General features: G+C 46.1%; 1 protein-coding gene across 5 annotated transcripts in view; it reads right to left on the bottom strand.

Moving 5' to 3' along the window:
- LPP (LIM domain containing preferred translocation partner in lipoma) overlaps window positions 1–18,727 on the bottom strand; it is a 353,262-nt gene that overhangs the window by 207,859 nt on the left and 126,676 nt on the right. For all 5 annotated transcript variants that reach the window (XM_075031622.1, XM_075031623.1, XM_075031621.1 and 2 more), the window contains one exon: window positions 14,803–15,004. In XM_075031622.1, coding sequence (XP_074887723.1) covers window positions 14,803–14,995 — 193 coding nt within the window. In that variant the 5' untranslated portion in view covers window positions 14,996–15,004. The remainder of the gene's footprint in view (window positions 1–14,802; window positions 15,005–18,727) is intronic.

Raw genomic sequence — 18,727 nt, 5'->3', positions numbered from 1 at the left:
CAGGTGGAATTCATAGCATTTTAACGTTTAAATAGTTGGCAGTGTCCATCAAACATGAGCCCACGTCTTACCCAACAGATTCTTAAAATGGAATATTCCCACTCCAGAGACCCATGCCATGCTGGATGGTCAACTTACATGAGATACTGGACGTGCCATATCTCTCAGGAAAATCAACATGCCAAGCGAAAGCTCATCTCTCAGAATAGTTACCCTACTACCTTATTTCTTTTATTTGTTTCCCTACCACAGTTACACAGCACATTCTCACTAGGGCAAAAGGGTTCATTAGTAAGAGCACTTTTGGACACATACAAACAGGCAGTGCTAAATGTGCACCAGAAACAGGAAGATTAATAGTCTTCCCACACGAGAAGGCATAAAAAGGCAAAGGGATCCTCCGTTAGCTTGTCTCAGTACTATCTCAGGAAAGCACCATATACTCAGAATGGAAACATGGTGGTTCAGCAATTATTTGTTCAAAAAGTCCAACTGTGATTGTAGGGGAAGCGCTCAGCTGTGATCACGCATCATATCTCGTCTTGGATTAGCTGCTAAATTTAAAGTATTTTCTGTCTGGCCAACAAGCGCGATTTACTGGCATGGAGAAATGTTTTAAATATCAAGAGTTTTCAGGCTCAGCCAAACCAGTTGTTCCTGCAGCTCTCTAAAAGACTTTTGTCCCTAATGAGCGAAGTGAACAATTGAACGAAACCTAGAGATCCGGCAGCTGGAGATCCACCAGCCTGACCCTCTCCTGCTGCCGCAAGGTCATTTCTCCCTCTTGAGGGCATATGTCCCGTTTTTACGCACACAGGCTGCGTGTCTGATGTGCCAAGAGAAGTCGGTCAAGTATTCTCATGTCACAAACCCAGCAGCCTTTTCTGCTGTAGAGAAGGGTTTACAGGCTCAAACTCTGCAGGACCACTCTTGGCAGGGATGGGTTAACAAGGAAAATTCAATTATGAATTTAACTCAAATCTAAGGCATTGAACGGACTAAGCAGAAGATGAGGAATATACTGCAACACTTCATACATTACCCATTACAACTGTGTGGTCTCACGTCCACACTAATACCGGAGGAGATGCAGGCCAGCTATGATTTTACCCAGCTCACACTTCTTTCATGTGTTGCCTCTTGTCTTTATAAATTCATTTTTATGTAAGACAGCTGTGTCAGACCTGAGCTCCCAGTGCAATTTTCTCTCTATACTTGCAGAATAAATTCAGTCAGCCAGGTCCTATTTCTCCTTGGGTACCACGCAAAGAATTACAAATGGCTCTATTTGTGCCCAGTTGGTACAAAAAGTGACATCAAACACATAACAGGAAGGAGGAAAAGACCCAATTACAAAAGCGAGATCTGTGAGATTATCTTGGTCCCAGGACAGTGAGGGGTGGCAATTAGGAACATCTCATCTATCTGTCAGTTGAAGTTATTCAATAAGCATGTTACCAAAAGGTGGCACCTTGAAACGCCAGTTACAACTTTCCAGACCCAAACTGTGCTTCAGCCTCCCCCTGTGCCTTCATCTCTAACACAACAGGAAGGTAAGCTTGAGCAACAGGAATTCAGTTTTCAAGAAGGCACCTAATTGTACTGCAGTTTAACAACCAATTGATGGTTTTGCAGAAGTTGCGCACTCCGCCCGGGGGGCTGTCTGGCTGCATTGAGGAAGTGCATGGCATTGACTTCCCAAACTGAGTCACTGTTGTAAACCCTAGGGTGGTATTTATAGAGTTGGGGGAAAATTTCCAGGAAACGTCACTTACTGGCACTCACAAAAATAGCAAGGAAACTCTTCAATTACTAAACTTTTAAGGAAGAAAGTCTTTCTTCTTTATGACAAGACAGCAAAGCAGCAGCCCCTACAATTTGCTTGGAAGCAGTTACAATTAATATTGTTCCTTATCTCACTTTTCCCTGACAGTAGTAGATGTTGCTCCTAAGCTATTAATTCTGTATGGCTGCAAGGTTGGGTTTTTTCTCCTCTCTCTTCTACTGATTATTTCCAGGATAAGATGCTGAAGTCAGCCTTGTCTCTGAAAACTTTAGCAATTGTCTCCTGGAACAGGTCCGCAATACCATCCATAGGTTGAACCCAAGCCCACGAACACAGAGACTGGAGCAAACATTGGTACCAACAACAGCTCAACCACAGCAGCTCAGAGGTCAGCCTGAACCCTTTACCCAACTGTCCACGATCCCGATTTGGGGGAATGGTTGCAGCCTTCATTAAACCACACAAATCTGCAGGTAAACCTGTCACTGGAAGTCAAGCTATCCCATGCAGAGGTGAGCTGATCCCTCTGCACAACCTGGACATGTCCTGGGATCACAGAGCTGACAAAAGCAGAGGAAGGGCACAGATTAGTAGATAGATCAGTCACCTAAAAGCGTCTGTTCCCCTCCACGTATGCAACAGTTTTCTTATGTCTCCTCAGAGCCAGGGACTAAGCCAGGCTTTCAGAAACATTTTGGCCCAGCAATAGTTTTAAGGATGCAACCGCAAATCTAGGGGAGTCTCAACCATCTTAGAGCATGCACTTTTCCATTAAACACACATGGATTTATGCTCTTGCTTAGTAAGGGTGGGCAAACTATGCCAGACATGGTCCCCTTCCCCTAAACAGCCACTATACCCCATCAGGAAGGATATAGTCCAGCTGACCACAGAAGTGCAACTTGCTAGAATAAAAATAATCTTTTAAAAGCACAAGATATGAGCATACAAGCTTGTCCCCATCCCACATGCAAAGTGCAAATATCTAATTTCTTGTCCCCAGCCCAGATGCAAAGTGCAAATATCTAATTTCTTGTCCCCAGCCCAGACGCAAAGTGCAAATATCTAATTTTATTACTATGATTTCCAGACTGTCCCCACCACCGTCCTCCCCCCAAGCCCTGGGGCCAATGTTGGCCAAACGGTCTTTGAGAAGGCCTTAGAGATGTTCCCCTACATGTCTTATGCAAACCAGTAGCTCAGAAGAGGACAGAAAACCAGGATAATGAGGGAAAGGCTGCTGGCATGAACTCGACCCGTACCTGCCCTGTTTGACCTCTCAGTTGGGCTGTTCCGGCACGGCCGCTGGGAGGGCACCTCGGGTAAAGCTCTCTGCCAAGCTGTCAATCAGCACAACACACGGTCCATGACAGTCATGGGACATGACATCCCGTGCAATGCAACGGAGACCCAACAAGTTCATTTTGTACATGCCACCACGGCATCGGCAGATGCAGCAACGTGCTTTGGCCAGTACTGACATGGGAAGCATTCAAAGCACTCGTGCAGAGATAACAGGTTCCCCTCGGCTCCTGCCTGCGACACACTGACCTCCCCTCCCTCCCTTCTCCCTGGCTTCGTTAAGGATAATACAAAAATCTGCCACTTATTTTTTAAAATGTCTCTGTTTCAGAGGGGTTTCCCCCCCCCCGTTTTTCCGAGGCCAATTAAAAATAAAAGTTTACCAGGAAGACGACAAGAAAAAAAAGTGTCTGATATCATTGGATCCAGCGTATAAGGATCTCGCACATAAAAGAATTATGTCCCTGAGCACTTTCCAACAGACTTTCAGAAAATTTCATCTTTCTACTTCCCTGCCTGGATAGTCTGTTTGAGTAATTTTCTCTTTCTCCTGGGGCTGGTTGCTAAGAGACGCACTATTACTTCTCCCTCTCTTATGACCCGATTACTGTGATCAGCAAAGACAGCGTGCAGACAACAGCCTGACACGGCTCATACAAGAACATCGGGCTCGTTACAAAATGATGGACTGTATTAACACTCCGCAACCCCTTCGCTCGCCGTGGCCTTTGCAGAGTCTCCTGGCACAACTGGGGGCTTTTACTTCCCCAGCTTCTGAAGTGCGTGTTCAAACATTTTAAATCGCAGGACTGGGAAGGGAGAAGAATGGACCTTTACCTCCTGTGTTCCACTGCCTGCCAGCGGAGCGATGTTAGTGGATCCTGTGCTGCTTTTGGCTGGGATAGAGTTAATCTTCACAGTAGCTACTATGGGGGTATGTTTGGGATTGAAAACTGTTAAAAACACAGGGATGTTTTCGTTATTGCTGAGCAGTGCTCACACAGAGCCGAGGCCTTTTCTGCGTCTCCCCCCACCCCACCAGCGAGCAGGCTGGGGGGCACAGGGAGTTGGGAGGGGACACAGACGGGACAGCGGACCCCCACTGACCCAAGGGATGGTCCAGAGCATACAACATCATGCTCAGCATATAAAGCTGGGGGAAGAAGGAAAGGGGGGGGGGACATTCAGAATGATGGCATTTGTCTTCCCAAGTAACTGTTATGGGTGATGGAGCCCTGCTGTCCTGGAGATGGCTGAACACCTGCCTGCCCATGGGAAATAGCGAATGAATTCCTTGCTTTGCTTGCATGTGCAGCTTTTGTTTTACCTATTAAACTGTCTTTATCTCAACCCACAACTTTTCTGACTTTTACTCTTCCAATTCTCCCCTCCATCCCAACGCGAGGGGAGCGAGCGAGCAGCTGTGTGGGGCTTAGTTGCTGGCCCAGCTGGGGTTAAACCATGACAGATCCCCACTGAGAAATCCTCCTTTCCTTACTCTTCCCAAGAAGTGGCCCAGGAACCACGATTATCCCTTTTCGCATTCCTGCAAAAAACTTTGCAAATACGTAACACACATCAGGTTAGCACATTCCCTTGAAGGGTTCGACAGGACGTTGTAAAGCTGATCTTGACACTTCAGGGGCCAAGAGGTGACCTGGTCCTAGAAGGAGCTGAGCTGTATTGCTGTGGATGAGGAAGGCAGCTGGAAATGCTCCCAACTGTAGGTGCAGAGTGGTCCCAAGGACACCCAACGTGCTCCCAGTATGTGCTGAAACAGCCCCAGCCTGGCACTGTGTCCTTGGCATAAGAGCCCTAGGGTGATGGGGCCAGTGGGGCAGCTGGGAAACTTGGAGCTGAGATTGTGAGCTTGCGCTGAGGAGTACATGGGGCAGAAAGTTAAGGAAAGTTGATTTTGTTGATGCTGTTAAAGAACGGGTCTGCTGCCAGGTGATGTAGCTCAGGATGGGGTCGTCAACCTCAGAAACCATCAGTCTCCACTTAGTAAGAATTTAACCCTCATCACATTCAGTTTTTAGAACCTAAATTTCAAACTTCTATAATTTCTTATATTAAATCGACTTTCAAAAGATTGCGTTTACTAGTACTGGTTTAGTACCATTTTCCTACTCTCGAGGGCCCCCTCTCCTCCCACCAGCTTGCTCAGGGGTAGCTCCCGCAGCAGGACCCCCGGGCAGACCCTCAAACCACAGCTGCCCAGACCGTACAAAGCCCAATGCCATTGCAGAATACCTAGAAAAGCCAGTTGCTACATCTTTCCAAATGGATCTTGTAACAGAGGTGGCCCAGGTGCTCAGGGTCCTCCTCTTATAATTATTCCTCACCTCCACGGTGTTTCCCATAAACTCAGTGCTTGGCAAAACAAATGCCAGTTCTCATGTTAGCGTGATTTCTACCAACCAGCCCTTCAGGCCAGGCTTTGCATTATGGTTTGGTCATGTCTATACTAAACCAAAACCTTTCCTTAGTCATTGTCATCACAGGAATTAAGAGTTGGAAAAGACCTGTGAGTCTTTTGCACTTCACAGCTCCTCAAATAGTTTGGGTAAATCCCCGCTCCAGCTCCTAGAGCATGCTTGCACATTATTCCGTGGCTACGACTTTCCAGCGTGCATGCTAGTTAAAGACAACGACAGAAGGGGAATTTTTAGATAGTGATGTCTGCTTATTAGGAACTAGACCAGATTCCTGCTCATCCACTTCTGCATTACTACCCTCTCCGGGGCAGCCAGAGCCGCAGGACTCTCGGTCCTACTCAGAGACCCTCAGCTCTTGTGCCCAGTCCATCTCAACACGCTTTGCTTAGCAACAAGCATTTCGGGCTCCGTATATTTAGTCCAAATTGTAATTGTGTAGTGTTCACTGCCAGAAATGCCTGCTCTTTGGCCACAAGTACAGCTTCTGTGGCTTCAAGAGTTGCTCATTCATTCTTCTAACCTTTTATTAGACCAACCTGTAATATAATCCAATAGACATTTATTGGTTGCTCTGACTTAGCAGTACTCTGTCTGGCAGTGTAAAAAAGCTTTAGGCAGAGAAAAGGAAAAATACACGTATAATCCTTTATTATAACAGTCAGTTTTCAGGGCATAGAAGAGCTGCATTGTATGAACAAGGGCAAAAAAATAAAAAATATTACTTGACTGTTAACTGTCATATAACAATTGTTATTATTTAACAGACTAGCATCTGGAGGATGTTAAAATTTCAGATTAAAATAAAAGGGACAAGTGCTGCCTGCTTGAATTCAAGCTATTTCTGCATTAACGTTGCTCTCTTGCTTTGATTGGGCACCACAGCCCTTTAAAACCATATAGGGGGCAAACATTATCTTTTTTTAAATAGGTTTGATATAGTCAATGACAGATGTTTGCAATTCGAGTTATAAAAAGATGGCTTCTTTCCATTCCAGTGTATGTCAGAACCATCTTTTTTTCTCTTTTCCCCTTCCCTTTTTTGCCCTTTTTCTTTATTCTACCCAAACTATTGTGGTTCACAGAACAGGCCACTGCAAAGATGAATCACTATGCAATGTTTGAAATAATGAAGTGGAAAAATTAAATATAGTATCTTGGAAGAACAGACAGACAGGAGGGAAAGAAAATGAGAAAAAAATAAGCATGGAAGAAAAAAATTAAAAATCCACCTGCTGAGGAGTATAGTGTTTGCTTTATGATACCAAATAACAGAGAAAATACGAGCTCACTCACCAGAATGAAAAACAAGGCTAGGCACTACTTTAAGTACTTCCCAAATAAGAGGCAACGTGTTCCAGAGCCTGTGAAAGTTTAATATTTGTAATTCTAACAAAACACGGTCAGAATTGTTAATAAAACCTGGTGGCTTGACTTGACATTTTGTGAACTATGGATAAGTATATGGGTTCAATAATAGTTTTTATGCACCTGTTTTATGTTGCATTTTTCCCAGTGCCATTATCTGAGCCGGTATTTCAAGAAAGAAAATGTTCATCCTGAGAGCAAAGCCGAGAGCACAGACCTACGTATTTGTCTCTAACAAAAAAAGCAGATGCAGACACTATTATCCAGTTCAAGCAGTAACAACTTTTGGGATGATCGCAATCAAAACAGAAGGACTCACACATAGCCAGTTTATTTACACTGGTGAGAATCACAAGTCCTGATACTGGTCACTGTGCTGTGGACGACTGGGCAAAACTCCACGTCTCCGTAACTCATAAGATATTGAGTAGAGAGATGCTGCCCAGGCACAAAGGCACCAGCTTGGTCTCATGCCTCTTCAACACAGCTCAGCTTGCTTGGGACAGTTTAAATCCGCTATTATACAAATGAGAACCACCACTCATTTCCAACTGGTTTCACTTGGTTCTTAACCAACAGGGAAGAGGATGTCATTAGAGAGAAATCAATGGACACTTCCGAAAGGCTGCTCTGAACTGGTTCGCAGCTACCCCTTAATGAGGGACCCCCGCCTTCCTGCTTGTTCTGCGGGGTTCGGGGGCTTTGTTTTGCTTTAAATGCTCTTGTGTAGAAGGTAGCAAAGCCACCACAAAGAGGCCTGGAGCTTCAAGTTAATTTTCACTGGCTGTATTTTGTAAGAGCCTGTGGATGATGCAGTTCTGACACTAATGAATAAAGTATTGCTTCATCTGCTCCATTTCATTCAGCACAAGAAACACATGGAAGAACGAGAGCGAGGATTAAGAAGGACTTTAGAAGTTTATAATAGGCACTTTAAAAAAGCTTTCTCTAAAAAACAAGCACTAACATGGGGGCTGTGCTCAGGTTCAGTCAGGATGATTTGCAACACTGAGGTTACCTCTTTATTCCCACCACATTTTTCATCTCTGTGAGCTCAACCCTGAGAGGGATGGGACCAGAAAAGGATTAGAGCACTTCTCAGACTATTTTTTTGTCCCATCACCGAGACACTGCCTCCCAGAGCATCGGTGATTTTTTTCAGCTGGTGGCAGAGCTGAGGAGCAAGGCAGGAGGCAGAGACCAGCAGATCCCACTGGAAAAACTCTGGTACTCACAGGACTCAATCCAGCATCAAACCGACCAAGTAAAAATGTATTGCCATGCCTCATCTGGGCTGCAGCAATGGTCCACATGCATAACTCACAACACGTGCAAGACAGCAAGCCTCTGCTTCCACCGTGATGAAAGACTAAATCACATTATCTCATGTTAGTGTTGGACAAGGTGCACACAAACCACCACCGGAGTGCAGCTGAGACAGCTTGCTGCTCCTGCACCCCAGCCTCCTTCCAATGATGACCACAGCACTGCAGAAGATCATGAGAAGCACCAAGGAGCAGGTAATACCGCCTCACTGCCTCTTAACCAACACAGCCCTCCCACTAGTGAAGATTCCTCTTGCTATGGTGCACACAGCACAGACAACCAGAAAAACAAAAAAAACAAAAAACAAAAAAAAACAACAAAAAACCCGCAGAATCTCCCAAGTCAGCCTGAATTTATCCTTGCAGGGCTCTCATCCAAGTAATGAATAGACTCTCGACCTGGTTAGCTTCTATGAACTGTCAAAGATTGCAGAGCAGGGAACGGCATAGCTAAAACATGGAGTGTCTAGTCCAATAAATCCATACCCAAGCTTCAAAAATTAGACAGAGCTACTGATAGCAGCTGCTGTAAACAAAACCCACTAGGTATATCTGCCTATTAAAAAAAAAAAAGACAAAAACAAAACAACAAACTGATAGTTCACGCTCCCAGTCCCCTACAGACATAGCAGACTATAATTTGCCAGTGCTCAAGAGCCTCCACACGCATGAAGGGGAGGAGGGCAGGGAGAGTCAAGCCCTGGGAAACCTGGATCAGCTGGGTTCAAGCATACACATTGGTGTCAACCACATAACCTCGCCCTGGAGCTGGTCCTGCTGTTGTGCCTTGTCTTGCAAGTCACTTGCCCTGTCCTCTGGCCAAGGGAAATAGAAGGAGATGGGGTTTTTTTTGTTTTTGTTTTTGTTTTTTTTTAAAGTAATTAAAACCTCAAAGACCTTCACATGAGTCTTCTTGTTCACCATATCTGAAAGTCACCCAAGGAACGGAAGGAGAAGGGAAGAGCTTGCTTTGATTCTTATCCCTTCATTTCGTTTCCATTATTAAATCCATATTAACTGTTTCTGCAGGTATTATATTCACCAAGGGTGGCAATTACAAGGAAAAGACATCAGCACTAATAAATGCTGAATTTAGAAGGGCCCAGCAGCATAAACTAAAGTGGCTAATTTTGCAAAGTATGTCCTCAGAGCCTCAGAGGTTGACAGAGAAGCACATCCAAGTGCTGTGCAGCCCCGTAAACCAAGCGACTGTCCTGGGAGGGATGCTGTCTACGCACCCCTTTCTGGCCAGGGCTGGCACTCTGGTATCTCAGTCTGTCTTAGGCAGCTTGAGAAACACTCATTGTTGGATTTGTATGAATGAAAGACATTGCAAGAATATGAGGAATATTGGTTTCTTGGGAGCAGAGACAGTCATCTTTGCAGGAGCAGGAGACCTTCTGGGTGCCAAGCAATGATCTGGCACATCCCAGTAGGTGAGGAGGGACTTATTCCCTTCCCTGCCACCATCAAACCACCCTTCAAGGGATCATGCATGATGGCAGAGGAGGTGTATTCAACCCACAGGGAGCTGTGGCAGTGCTCACGAATGCTGGACTGGAAAGCCCAACCTTGCAACCCAACTGGGCTTGGGCAGCTCACCGGCTGTGCTCAACCTGCATCAGCACAGTGTGGTTCCTCCTGGACCTGCACTGCTTCATGTCTGCAGAGTTTTATTTGAAGGGGATAGGGAAAGGTGAGGGGAAAAGAGCTTTTGCAGTTATGAAAACAAGCTTGAAACCAAAAGGACCCAAACTAGAAAGCACATCAAACTGCAAAGCTTGCCACTCACTGTGCTCAAGCCATCCAACAGCCTGAAGAGCCCCAAATCAGGCTTTTCTGAGTGCCTCAGGCTGACAACAGATTGTTTTTACACATTGTTGAAGCCTCACAACCCGTGGTGCCATCCGAGCGCACCCCGACTGCCCTGCCCCAGCGGCACTCATGTGGGAGCAGCTGCCAGCTCTCCTCCCCGTGCCACAGAGCGTGCAAGCTTGGGCTGGTGCCGATGCCACCAGGTCCACAGAAGCGTGCACAAAGCCGGTAGATCAACCTTCACCAACCTCACTCCACACCAGATGCCGCTTTAGTCCGCCCTGGAGGGTGAGGCCCCCTTTTCTGGGACTAGGGAAAAGAGGAGAAAAGGGAATTTGCTTCATCTGCAAGCTATAAATCCTCTCCATCTTCCTGAGCCCAGCATAGACGGGAACATCTGTGTGGCAGTTTCCCCAAGGCCCCAGCCCTGTTGAAGATGCTGAAATACTGATGTAAGTGTAAAAGCTGGTAAGCAGGAGAGAAATAAGCAGCAGGGAAAGGAGGGAGGGCAACCACAGAATCACAGAAAGGTTTGGGTTGGAAGGGACCTTCAAAGATCATCTAATCCAACCCCCCTGGCATTGGAAGGGACATCTTTCATAGATCAGGTTGCTCAAAGCCCCATCCAACCTGACCTTGAGAACTTGGAATGATAGGACATCCAATGCTTTTAAAGGAAACAAAATTAATACCGTCCCTTTGGCAAATGGCATTCTTTTGCTTAAAAGATTCTTTTGCTCAGTGAGTACAGAGGACAGGACCCCTTATGCACACTGTTGGACAGGGTCTGCTGAGGAACACAGGGAGGAGGCAGGTAGCACCAAACACATGAGCGTAGGGAAAGAAGCCAAATATAAGTGCACTGTCAAGACCCATGGCTGGATGATGTCTCATCCATCTCAGGACCCATCTTCTCCCAGGAGGAAGAAAGATGCTCTCAAACTTCAAACACTTCCAGCTCCACCCAAGGACCACCCTTGGCCCCAGTTCCACTCTTTCAGGGCCACTGCTCAAGTGTCTGGACATCTAATTTTTGATTTCCAGCCTAATTCATTAGCAGCTACACTTCTGCCCCATGCACACTTGTTTATCTTGTAGAAAACCATCTTCCCAAAGCTCGAACAGCTCTCCTCCCTCCATGGGGTAAATACAGAGCTGTGTAAGAAGTTGGGCACCTGCACGTCCTGGGGACCGCGGTGCCTATGCCTCCCAGGATCAGGCAAGGTTAATCCCCCGCAAACTGTCGCAGAGGGGAACACTAACACTAAATCCTCCAGAAATCCAGACCAGACCACAGCACGTGGAAGTCTGGTCCAGTGTTTCTAGGACCTATAAAAAACACAGCTGTGCCCACCTCTTTAGCTAGCTGCACAGCAGAGACCTGTGCAGGATGTTAATGAGAGCTGTGGTCTTATTGATTATTATTACTACTATTACTACTGGAGTCATACCTGGGAGCCCCCAAATGGATCCCTGTGACAGCAAGACATGGTCTCTGCTTTGATGAGTTGATAAATCTAGTTTGAAACAAGTTGCAGTGAGTCAGCATGGCAAATAACGAGGAGGGGGGCTGGCAGCGCTAGGAAAATTGCTCAATTAGCTGGTCTAAACCATGCACGCCTTGAGTGCTTCAAGTCACATTAAAATGCTGCTGGTTTATAAACTGTTGGCTGTTGCGATTTCACTTTTTTTCAGTCATTTAACCATTTCTAACTTCTTTTAAAGTTCCATTGAGTAGCTTTTAATCAGCACCTTCTGGGTGATTTTTGTGCAGGTGTTGGGGGGGGAATAATCAAAGTCAAGGTGAGACCAAGGAAATGCCTTGGTGGGAGGGAGAGGGGGGTACAGCTGATGCCCCCTGGGCACACAGAGCCTGCTCCACACCCTGTCGCTCCAGTATCTTTCCCCTGCACTTTCAATGTGATGAAGAAATAAAACCACAAATGTGATCAGCTGGGCAGACTTGCTACGTGCAAGCAACATGCCTACAAAATAATAATAAAGAAACATGAGGCCAGAAGATGCATTTTCCCCGAATGCTAAGAGCAACAAGCTGAAGAAATTACCGGGAACAGAATTTGTTGGTCTCCCAGAGAGATTCCCGATACCATCCCTGCAGCCTCTGGTAGCAAGGAACCAACTCCAGTAACATGGCTGGGGCAGGCGAGGCTGTGCCAGGCTGTGATGTGCGTGGCCGCTTTCTGCCCCATCGCAGCGCCCGCTGCTTGCACTCATCTCCCGCAGAAGGATGCTGCACTGCATTCTACCTGCACGCTGGGTGGAAAGCCCATATGCCTCCAGCAAAGCAGCTCTGGCGGGGCAGGAGCAATGAAAACACGCAGGGGTGCTAGGGGATGCTGCAGCTCCTCCAGCTACAGACTCACAGCTAACCAGATGGGAAAGACCTGTGACCAACAGAGAACAAATTTAGGCAAAATGACTCCTTGAAGCAGGGAACCAGTGGGGCACAGAGCTGTCTCCGAGGCTGAATTATTGCTGCAAAAACAATGCAGGTCATTGAAAAAAACAACTAGGGAGCCTGGAGGAGAGAAGGGAGCCATAGAAAGTGATTGAAGCACGTTGGGCTAAGTATTTTCTCACTGTCCCTCTCTCACCTGCCAGATCCCAGAAGCCTCATGTTCTGAGGGTTATATATGGCTGGGCTAATGGCTTTGCACTGGCTGCTGACACCAACCAGCAGCATGTCACCTTCCGAAAGTGGATTAGCTTAAGCTGCAGGCACGCTGTCACATCACTAAGCCAGTCCCTGACCAGGTCTTGGCCAACCCTTAGCTCCTCCAGGCCTGTCAGATAACAACGGGATCTCCAAAAGCCCAACATCAGACAAGGCAAGGGATTGGCACCGAAAAAGTCCCCCTGTGAGCTCCTCATGTCTCCCGGTTTCTAAGAGACCTGGCGATGCTCAGCTGCTTGCAGGACCAGGTCATCAGGGTGGCAAGGGAAATGTTTGTGTGCTTCGTCTCCCCTTCTCAGCCTGCAGCGCCTGCTCTGCTCTTAGGGAAAACCTCCCTCCCCAAATGCCATGAAACAAAGGATTTTTTTAGAAGGTGATAATGTTCCTGAGTCACATATAACCGGATCTACCATCACTAAAGCACTGACAATTAAGGCATACTGACATTTTTCACAAAAAAAATAGTGGCTGATCAACAACAGTTTTCCTAGAAAAAAAGTGTCTTTTTCCACTATTATTTTAAATTTTAAGACAATTAGAAAAATCATAATTTCCACTTCACTTGAAGGTGACATTTTCATTGCACTTCAGAAATGGATTATTTTTTACTTTTTTAATTCCAAATGTCTTTCTCTTCCTCGCTAATGTTTTGTTACTGAAGGCAACAGAACAGGTGCATATGACTTCGCTTTTCCCCTCCAACACATTTTCTTTTTTCGTTCTGAATTCTCCGAAGTTAGAGTGGCAGAGGAAAAAAAAACGAAACACTCGTCAGACTTTTCCAACTTTCCTACAAAATGTCCTTAATTTTAGAAAATCGTTCAAGTGCGAGATTCAATATGCTACTTTGTTTTTCTTTCTCCTTTCCATTATTCTGTAGTCTTCCTGAAAATGTGTATGCTTTCAAAAGATAGAGTAGAAAAAGGAAAAAAAGATACCAATGACATTTATCTTATTGCACTCAACACAAATAGGGAAAAGTGGTGATAGAACAAAGTAGAGCATCCAAAACTGAAACTCAAAAGCTGGTTTGGCAATTTTCTTGAATACAACTGAGTTTTTCTTGGGGGGGGGGGAGAGGAGGATAGCAAAGAGTTTTCCACGCATTTCTAACCATAGTAAATCACCAGGAATAGCCAAGTCACTGCTCTGCCTAGACAGCTACCACTCTCACCTACAATCCTTGGCTTCCACCTTGTTTCTGCTGCAGTAAGGTTCCATCACACACTCTCCACTGCCAGCTAGGGGCATCCTGGGTGCTCCAACTGGCAGGTTTCCCATTGCAAACCCCAGAGGTGCTTCCCAGCTGTGTGCTCCCGCTGCTGGCAATTCCCTTCCTCCATGTGTCCACAAGCCAGGAACCCAACTCCCACGCTCGCTGCTCAACTACATGAAGGGAGGAGAACAAGCAAGCAAGAGGTAGAGGAAGGCCGACACACGGTGATTGGCGGGTGTTTGTTTTACTGACGTAACAGCTCCAGAGGCTATTGCAACGGTTACATAAATATCCTCAGAATTACATCATTACATTATTTCATATTCAAAAGTGTTCCATAGTAGAGGTAAAAGAATAAAACTGAATCAAACCAGCAGGCTGGACAGGAAGCAATCCTAGATGCGATCTACCAAACTTATGCTCTACCACCCCAATTATACCCATTCTCCCACAGCTCAATCCCACATTTGTAAAGGATTCCCATTGTGCTGGGATGAAAGAACCAATACTGAAAAGGATTGTTCAAGCCCCAGCTCCTTGGATCAACGCATGCCAGCAGAGACCAAACAAGCAAAACCCCTTGAAAAGTACCAGTCTTGGACATAGGACATCTGCTTCCAATTAAAAACAAGAAAGATCTGTCCCCGTGTCCTCCCCCAGCCCTGCACCTCTCCGGAGGGTAGCTAGCCAGAGTGAGGGTAAGAGATACCTTCACATTCTTCTTGATTTGAATGATCTGAAACAGGGAGGCTCCCACAAACTCATCAACAAAGAGAAAGTCAAGAACAGCCTGTGTTAGCAGCCAATTCCTCTGCATTAGACGGTTGTGGTTCCTTCCTAAAAAAAAAAAAAATACTTACCATCACCTCCTGGTTGCTTGTATGGGTTGTACTTTGGCTTGGGGGCAACGACAGGCGCAAACTTCTTTGGCGTCTGCTGAGTGGACACCGAGATGCTGGGAGTCCCAAAGGTGTGCGTGGTCTCCATCCTTGCAGTAACGTGACCAACAGGCTCGTTGGTACTCTTGGGTGGCAGCCAGGACGGGTGGGACATGGTTCAGATCTGAGAGTAGAGGTAAAAAGAGTCACACGTCCATTAGGAATTTAGGCTGGGGAAGTAACAGTTGCAAACCTACTACTTTGTTGGTTTATAAAATCTAACCTACAAAACCCTGTAATATGTTTAACTTGTGCATGCTTATCTTTAAACATATTGGTCCTAATGTACAGGACTTAAGATACAAACCAGTCGTTCTTTCCCCAGTAGGTCGGAATTACTGATCAGCTGATCACTGGTGCCTGCAAAAAGCATTGCTGTTTTCCTCTCCAAACCATAGTGGAGGCAGGCTGATACTCTGGAGAAGCCCATCAATCCCACCATCCATTCAGCACAGTAGTGATATATTTCCCTTTCCCTGTTAGGCTTTTGTGAGTACATTAACGTACAACAGTGCAGGTGCTCTGGGGACAAGTGTAGTCAGATGGGCAGACACATTTCCAAAATACACCTTTAGCGCTTTTTCACGTCATTTAGGACCCCATGTCCCAGTGATTTTCATTCAAACTTTTAAGAAAAAGGATTTCAAAAGCTTCTAATCATTCTTGATAACTCCGTTTCTGAATGCCAAGCTTAAGATATTTTAAAAGCATATCAATTTTGAAAAAATGCCAGAATCCCACAACCGCTGACAACCAGGCTCCTTTTAGACATCTCAACTTGTGTAACAGAAAACAGAGGCAGCCCAAATCATTACTTATTTATGAAAATCTTGGCTTTGGCCTCTTAAAAGCCTACATCACTTTTGAGAACTGGACTCAGACACTGCTGAAGACGTTGCCCATAAAAAAACCTGTTTGTTGCAATGAACAAGTGCTTTTCACCGTGCACAAACCACACTCGCTAGGTAGCAGTGATGGTCCTACAGTTCCATCAAATGGTCCTACAGTGCTGGATTTGAGATGTAATGAAGAGATGAAGACTCCACACAAACAAAAACCAATGTTAATTTTTGAGCTCTTGAGCACCCTCTCACTTCTCCCCACGCTGTGCTTTGGTGTTAGGACTCTTCAAGGCCACCAAAACCAGCAGGCAGCTGTGACCCGATCAGGAAAGATTTGTTTTGTTCACGGAAAAGGATCAGTGCAAGAGACAGCACCAGGCCACGGGAGACATTAGCAGACTGCCATTGCAGAAAAGCACTTCCATCTAGGAACAACGGGACAAAACAGAGAGGCTGTTGGATTTGCAAAGAGGTGGTGTCCAACTGCAGCAGCAAGTGCGATCTGCCAGGGCTGAGATGCAAACCAGAGCCGTAGCTCCGCTGCGCATGGCAGCAAAGGGCTGCATTAGCTGGTGTGAACGGTTTTCTGAGCTCAGGGTGGGAAGAGGAAAGGGCACGGACGAAAGATGGCCTCTGGCAGGTGTAGACCCCCCTGGAGTGAAATTATTACCAAAGTCCACAGTGCTACAGCTCTCAGCTATTCTGACACAGCTTTGTGGTCATGCATGCAGCCATCTATTTGAATGGCTCGTGAGGCAGTATTTCCAAAGCTGAGAAGTGCAGCCCCATGCAGTTCACTGATACCATGCAGGAATGCAGCCACAGGTCCACTCCTAGCCTACCCAGGCATATTCTTGGTGCCTCACAGCTAAGAATTCCATGCACACATGCTTCTCGGAGAAAGAAACAACACTGAGCTCTTCAACCAGCCCCCAGGATTATATGGAACATTTAGGCAGGAAGAAGGCATATCTGATAGCATATTTAAGTCTACCTAGAGAAAACAAAGCAGAAACCACACTTCATTTCCCTTTTCTCCTAATTTGGGCTCACACATCACTAGAAATGTCAAGACTAAGCTGTTGGGACTTGGGAGCAGAGCTATTTTGTCAACTCATCCTGGCTGGCAAAGAATCTGCATACTACAAGGTCCATGGTGGAGCAAATTCAGCTGAGTCCTTTATCAAAAAAGCAAATGAAGACTCTTGGGTATCAGGGTTCCTGCATGGATAGCCTTGTCCTAGCAATTCACTATTAGCAATGCTGAGTCAGTCTGGTGGGAAGGAGTAAGGTCTCCACATGGTAGTGTGGGGACAGTACTTCCAGCTAACAGCAATGACTGCTAAAACTGATGTATATATACGTGTGCTTATTCCAGCCCAGTAATTTTACTCCAGGTAACGGGTTTCCCACTTGAGGAGTCATTTCTATTTAAGTCCCAATGTCTGACCCAACACTAGCAGACAGACAATTTGTGGTCATCTTCCACCTCCATTGCTCCTCGTGTGGGTCTGGAACTGGCAAGTGCCAAACATCACTCCCAACACTTGTGGCTCTTCCTCACCGTGCAGTCTGACTGCTCGGCGTGCACACAGCAGTTTTGTGATCCCTATCACTACAGGATGAGCCTGTTGCACTAGACATCCAATACCAGTGAAAGGAAGCCACTGGGACTGGCTAGAAACAAGGCAGATGGGAGCGTGGCAGTAGCACCCTGGAGATTGACAAGTATCCAAGGCTGAGCTGCAAGGATGTGACTTTCCCCCGCCACATGCCTGCTATCCGACCTTACATTAACAGTGCAGAGCATCATTCTGAAATCAAGAAGTGAAAGGCAGGTCCTCCGCACAGGGCTGGAGAGGAAACCAGCCGCGACGGCTGGGGGCGGAGGGCACGCCAACCGCGCTCCCACCGCCTGGTACTTCCCATTGCCAGCACCAGTCCTGCTAGACCTAGAAAACAACTGCCACTCAAGCACTAAGATTCACCTACACTGCTGCCGCCTCCTCCCACATCCTTCAAAAAATGCAAAACGCAGCAATAAAACTCAAGCAACTATCAAGGTTTTAAGAGCAGAAAGCAATGAGGGCACTCAGCCTTAAGAGCTAAACAGGACAACTCTGCACTCTGCAGAGTTATTACATCCAAAGACAACTATACCTTACTCATTGCTAAAAGGATCCTGGAGTTTTATTCTGACAGGTTTTCAGCCCCTGGCTTGACATCTCATATGAAAGAGCGTGAAGCACCCTCAGACCCTGGACATTACCTCCATACTGATTCAAAGCAAAAAAAAAAAAAAAAAAAAAAAAATCCCAGTACCAACCAGATTATCATCATTCCTGTTCTGGTAGCTCCCTAGTTGTTCTTTAACCACCTCCCAGGCAACACACCTTGGTCCCACTGAGCTCTCATGGTCTGCCAGGTTGATGGTGCCAAGCTGATGGCAGAGATAGGTTGAGTGATGCACAAACCAAGAATATCTGGTTCAGTAGCTAGACTGCACAGTGCTGGGGACGGCTGAAGACAATGTGCATCTCAGTGAATGAGCTTAAAAAGCAGACTGGTCTTATGGACAGTTTGGGAGCGTGAAGACCACACTGCTGTAACTCAATTGCTGACTGTAAGCTGGCACGCAGCTCCCTCTCAGCTACCCTCTAATGCATTTGTTTTGGCAGTGGTGGTATTTTCTAATTGTTTCCCCGTTAGACTTTTCTCTTCCTCTTTCTCCCCCTCTCATTTTCTGTTATGCATTTGCTGCCATTCGTTTTTGCTATCTGTGCCTTGACAATGTTTTCAGCAAGTTCCCTTTTCCTCGTCTGTTCCAGCCCCAGCTCCCTAGCCTCAATTAAATTTAGCTTAACTACTTTGTGAGATCATAAAAAAAGAAAATGAATTAATCTCTTTTTAACAGCTGAAGCTAAACTTCTGGGTTTGCTGTTATTTTCCCCCCATTTTTTTATCCGGTAAAAGGCCAAGAGCAAGGCATAATATAAGGTACGGTG

Source organism: Buteo buteo, chromosome 7, assembly GCF_964188355.1.
Source record: "Buteo buteo chromosome 7, bButBut1.hap1.1, whole genome shotgun sequence".
Lineage (NCBI taxonomy): Eukaryota > Metazoa > Chordata > Aves > Accipitriformes > Accipitridae > Buteo > Buteo buteo.
This window is presented reverse-complemented; position numbering and strand designations above follow the sequence as displayed.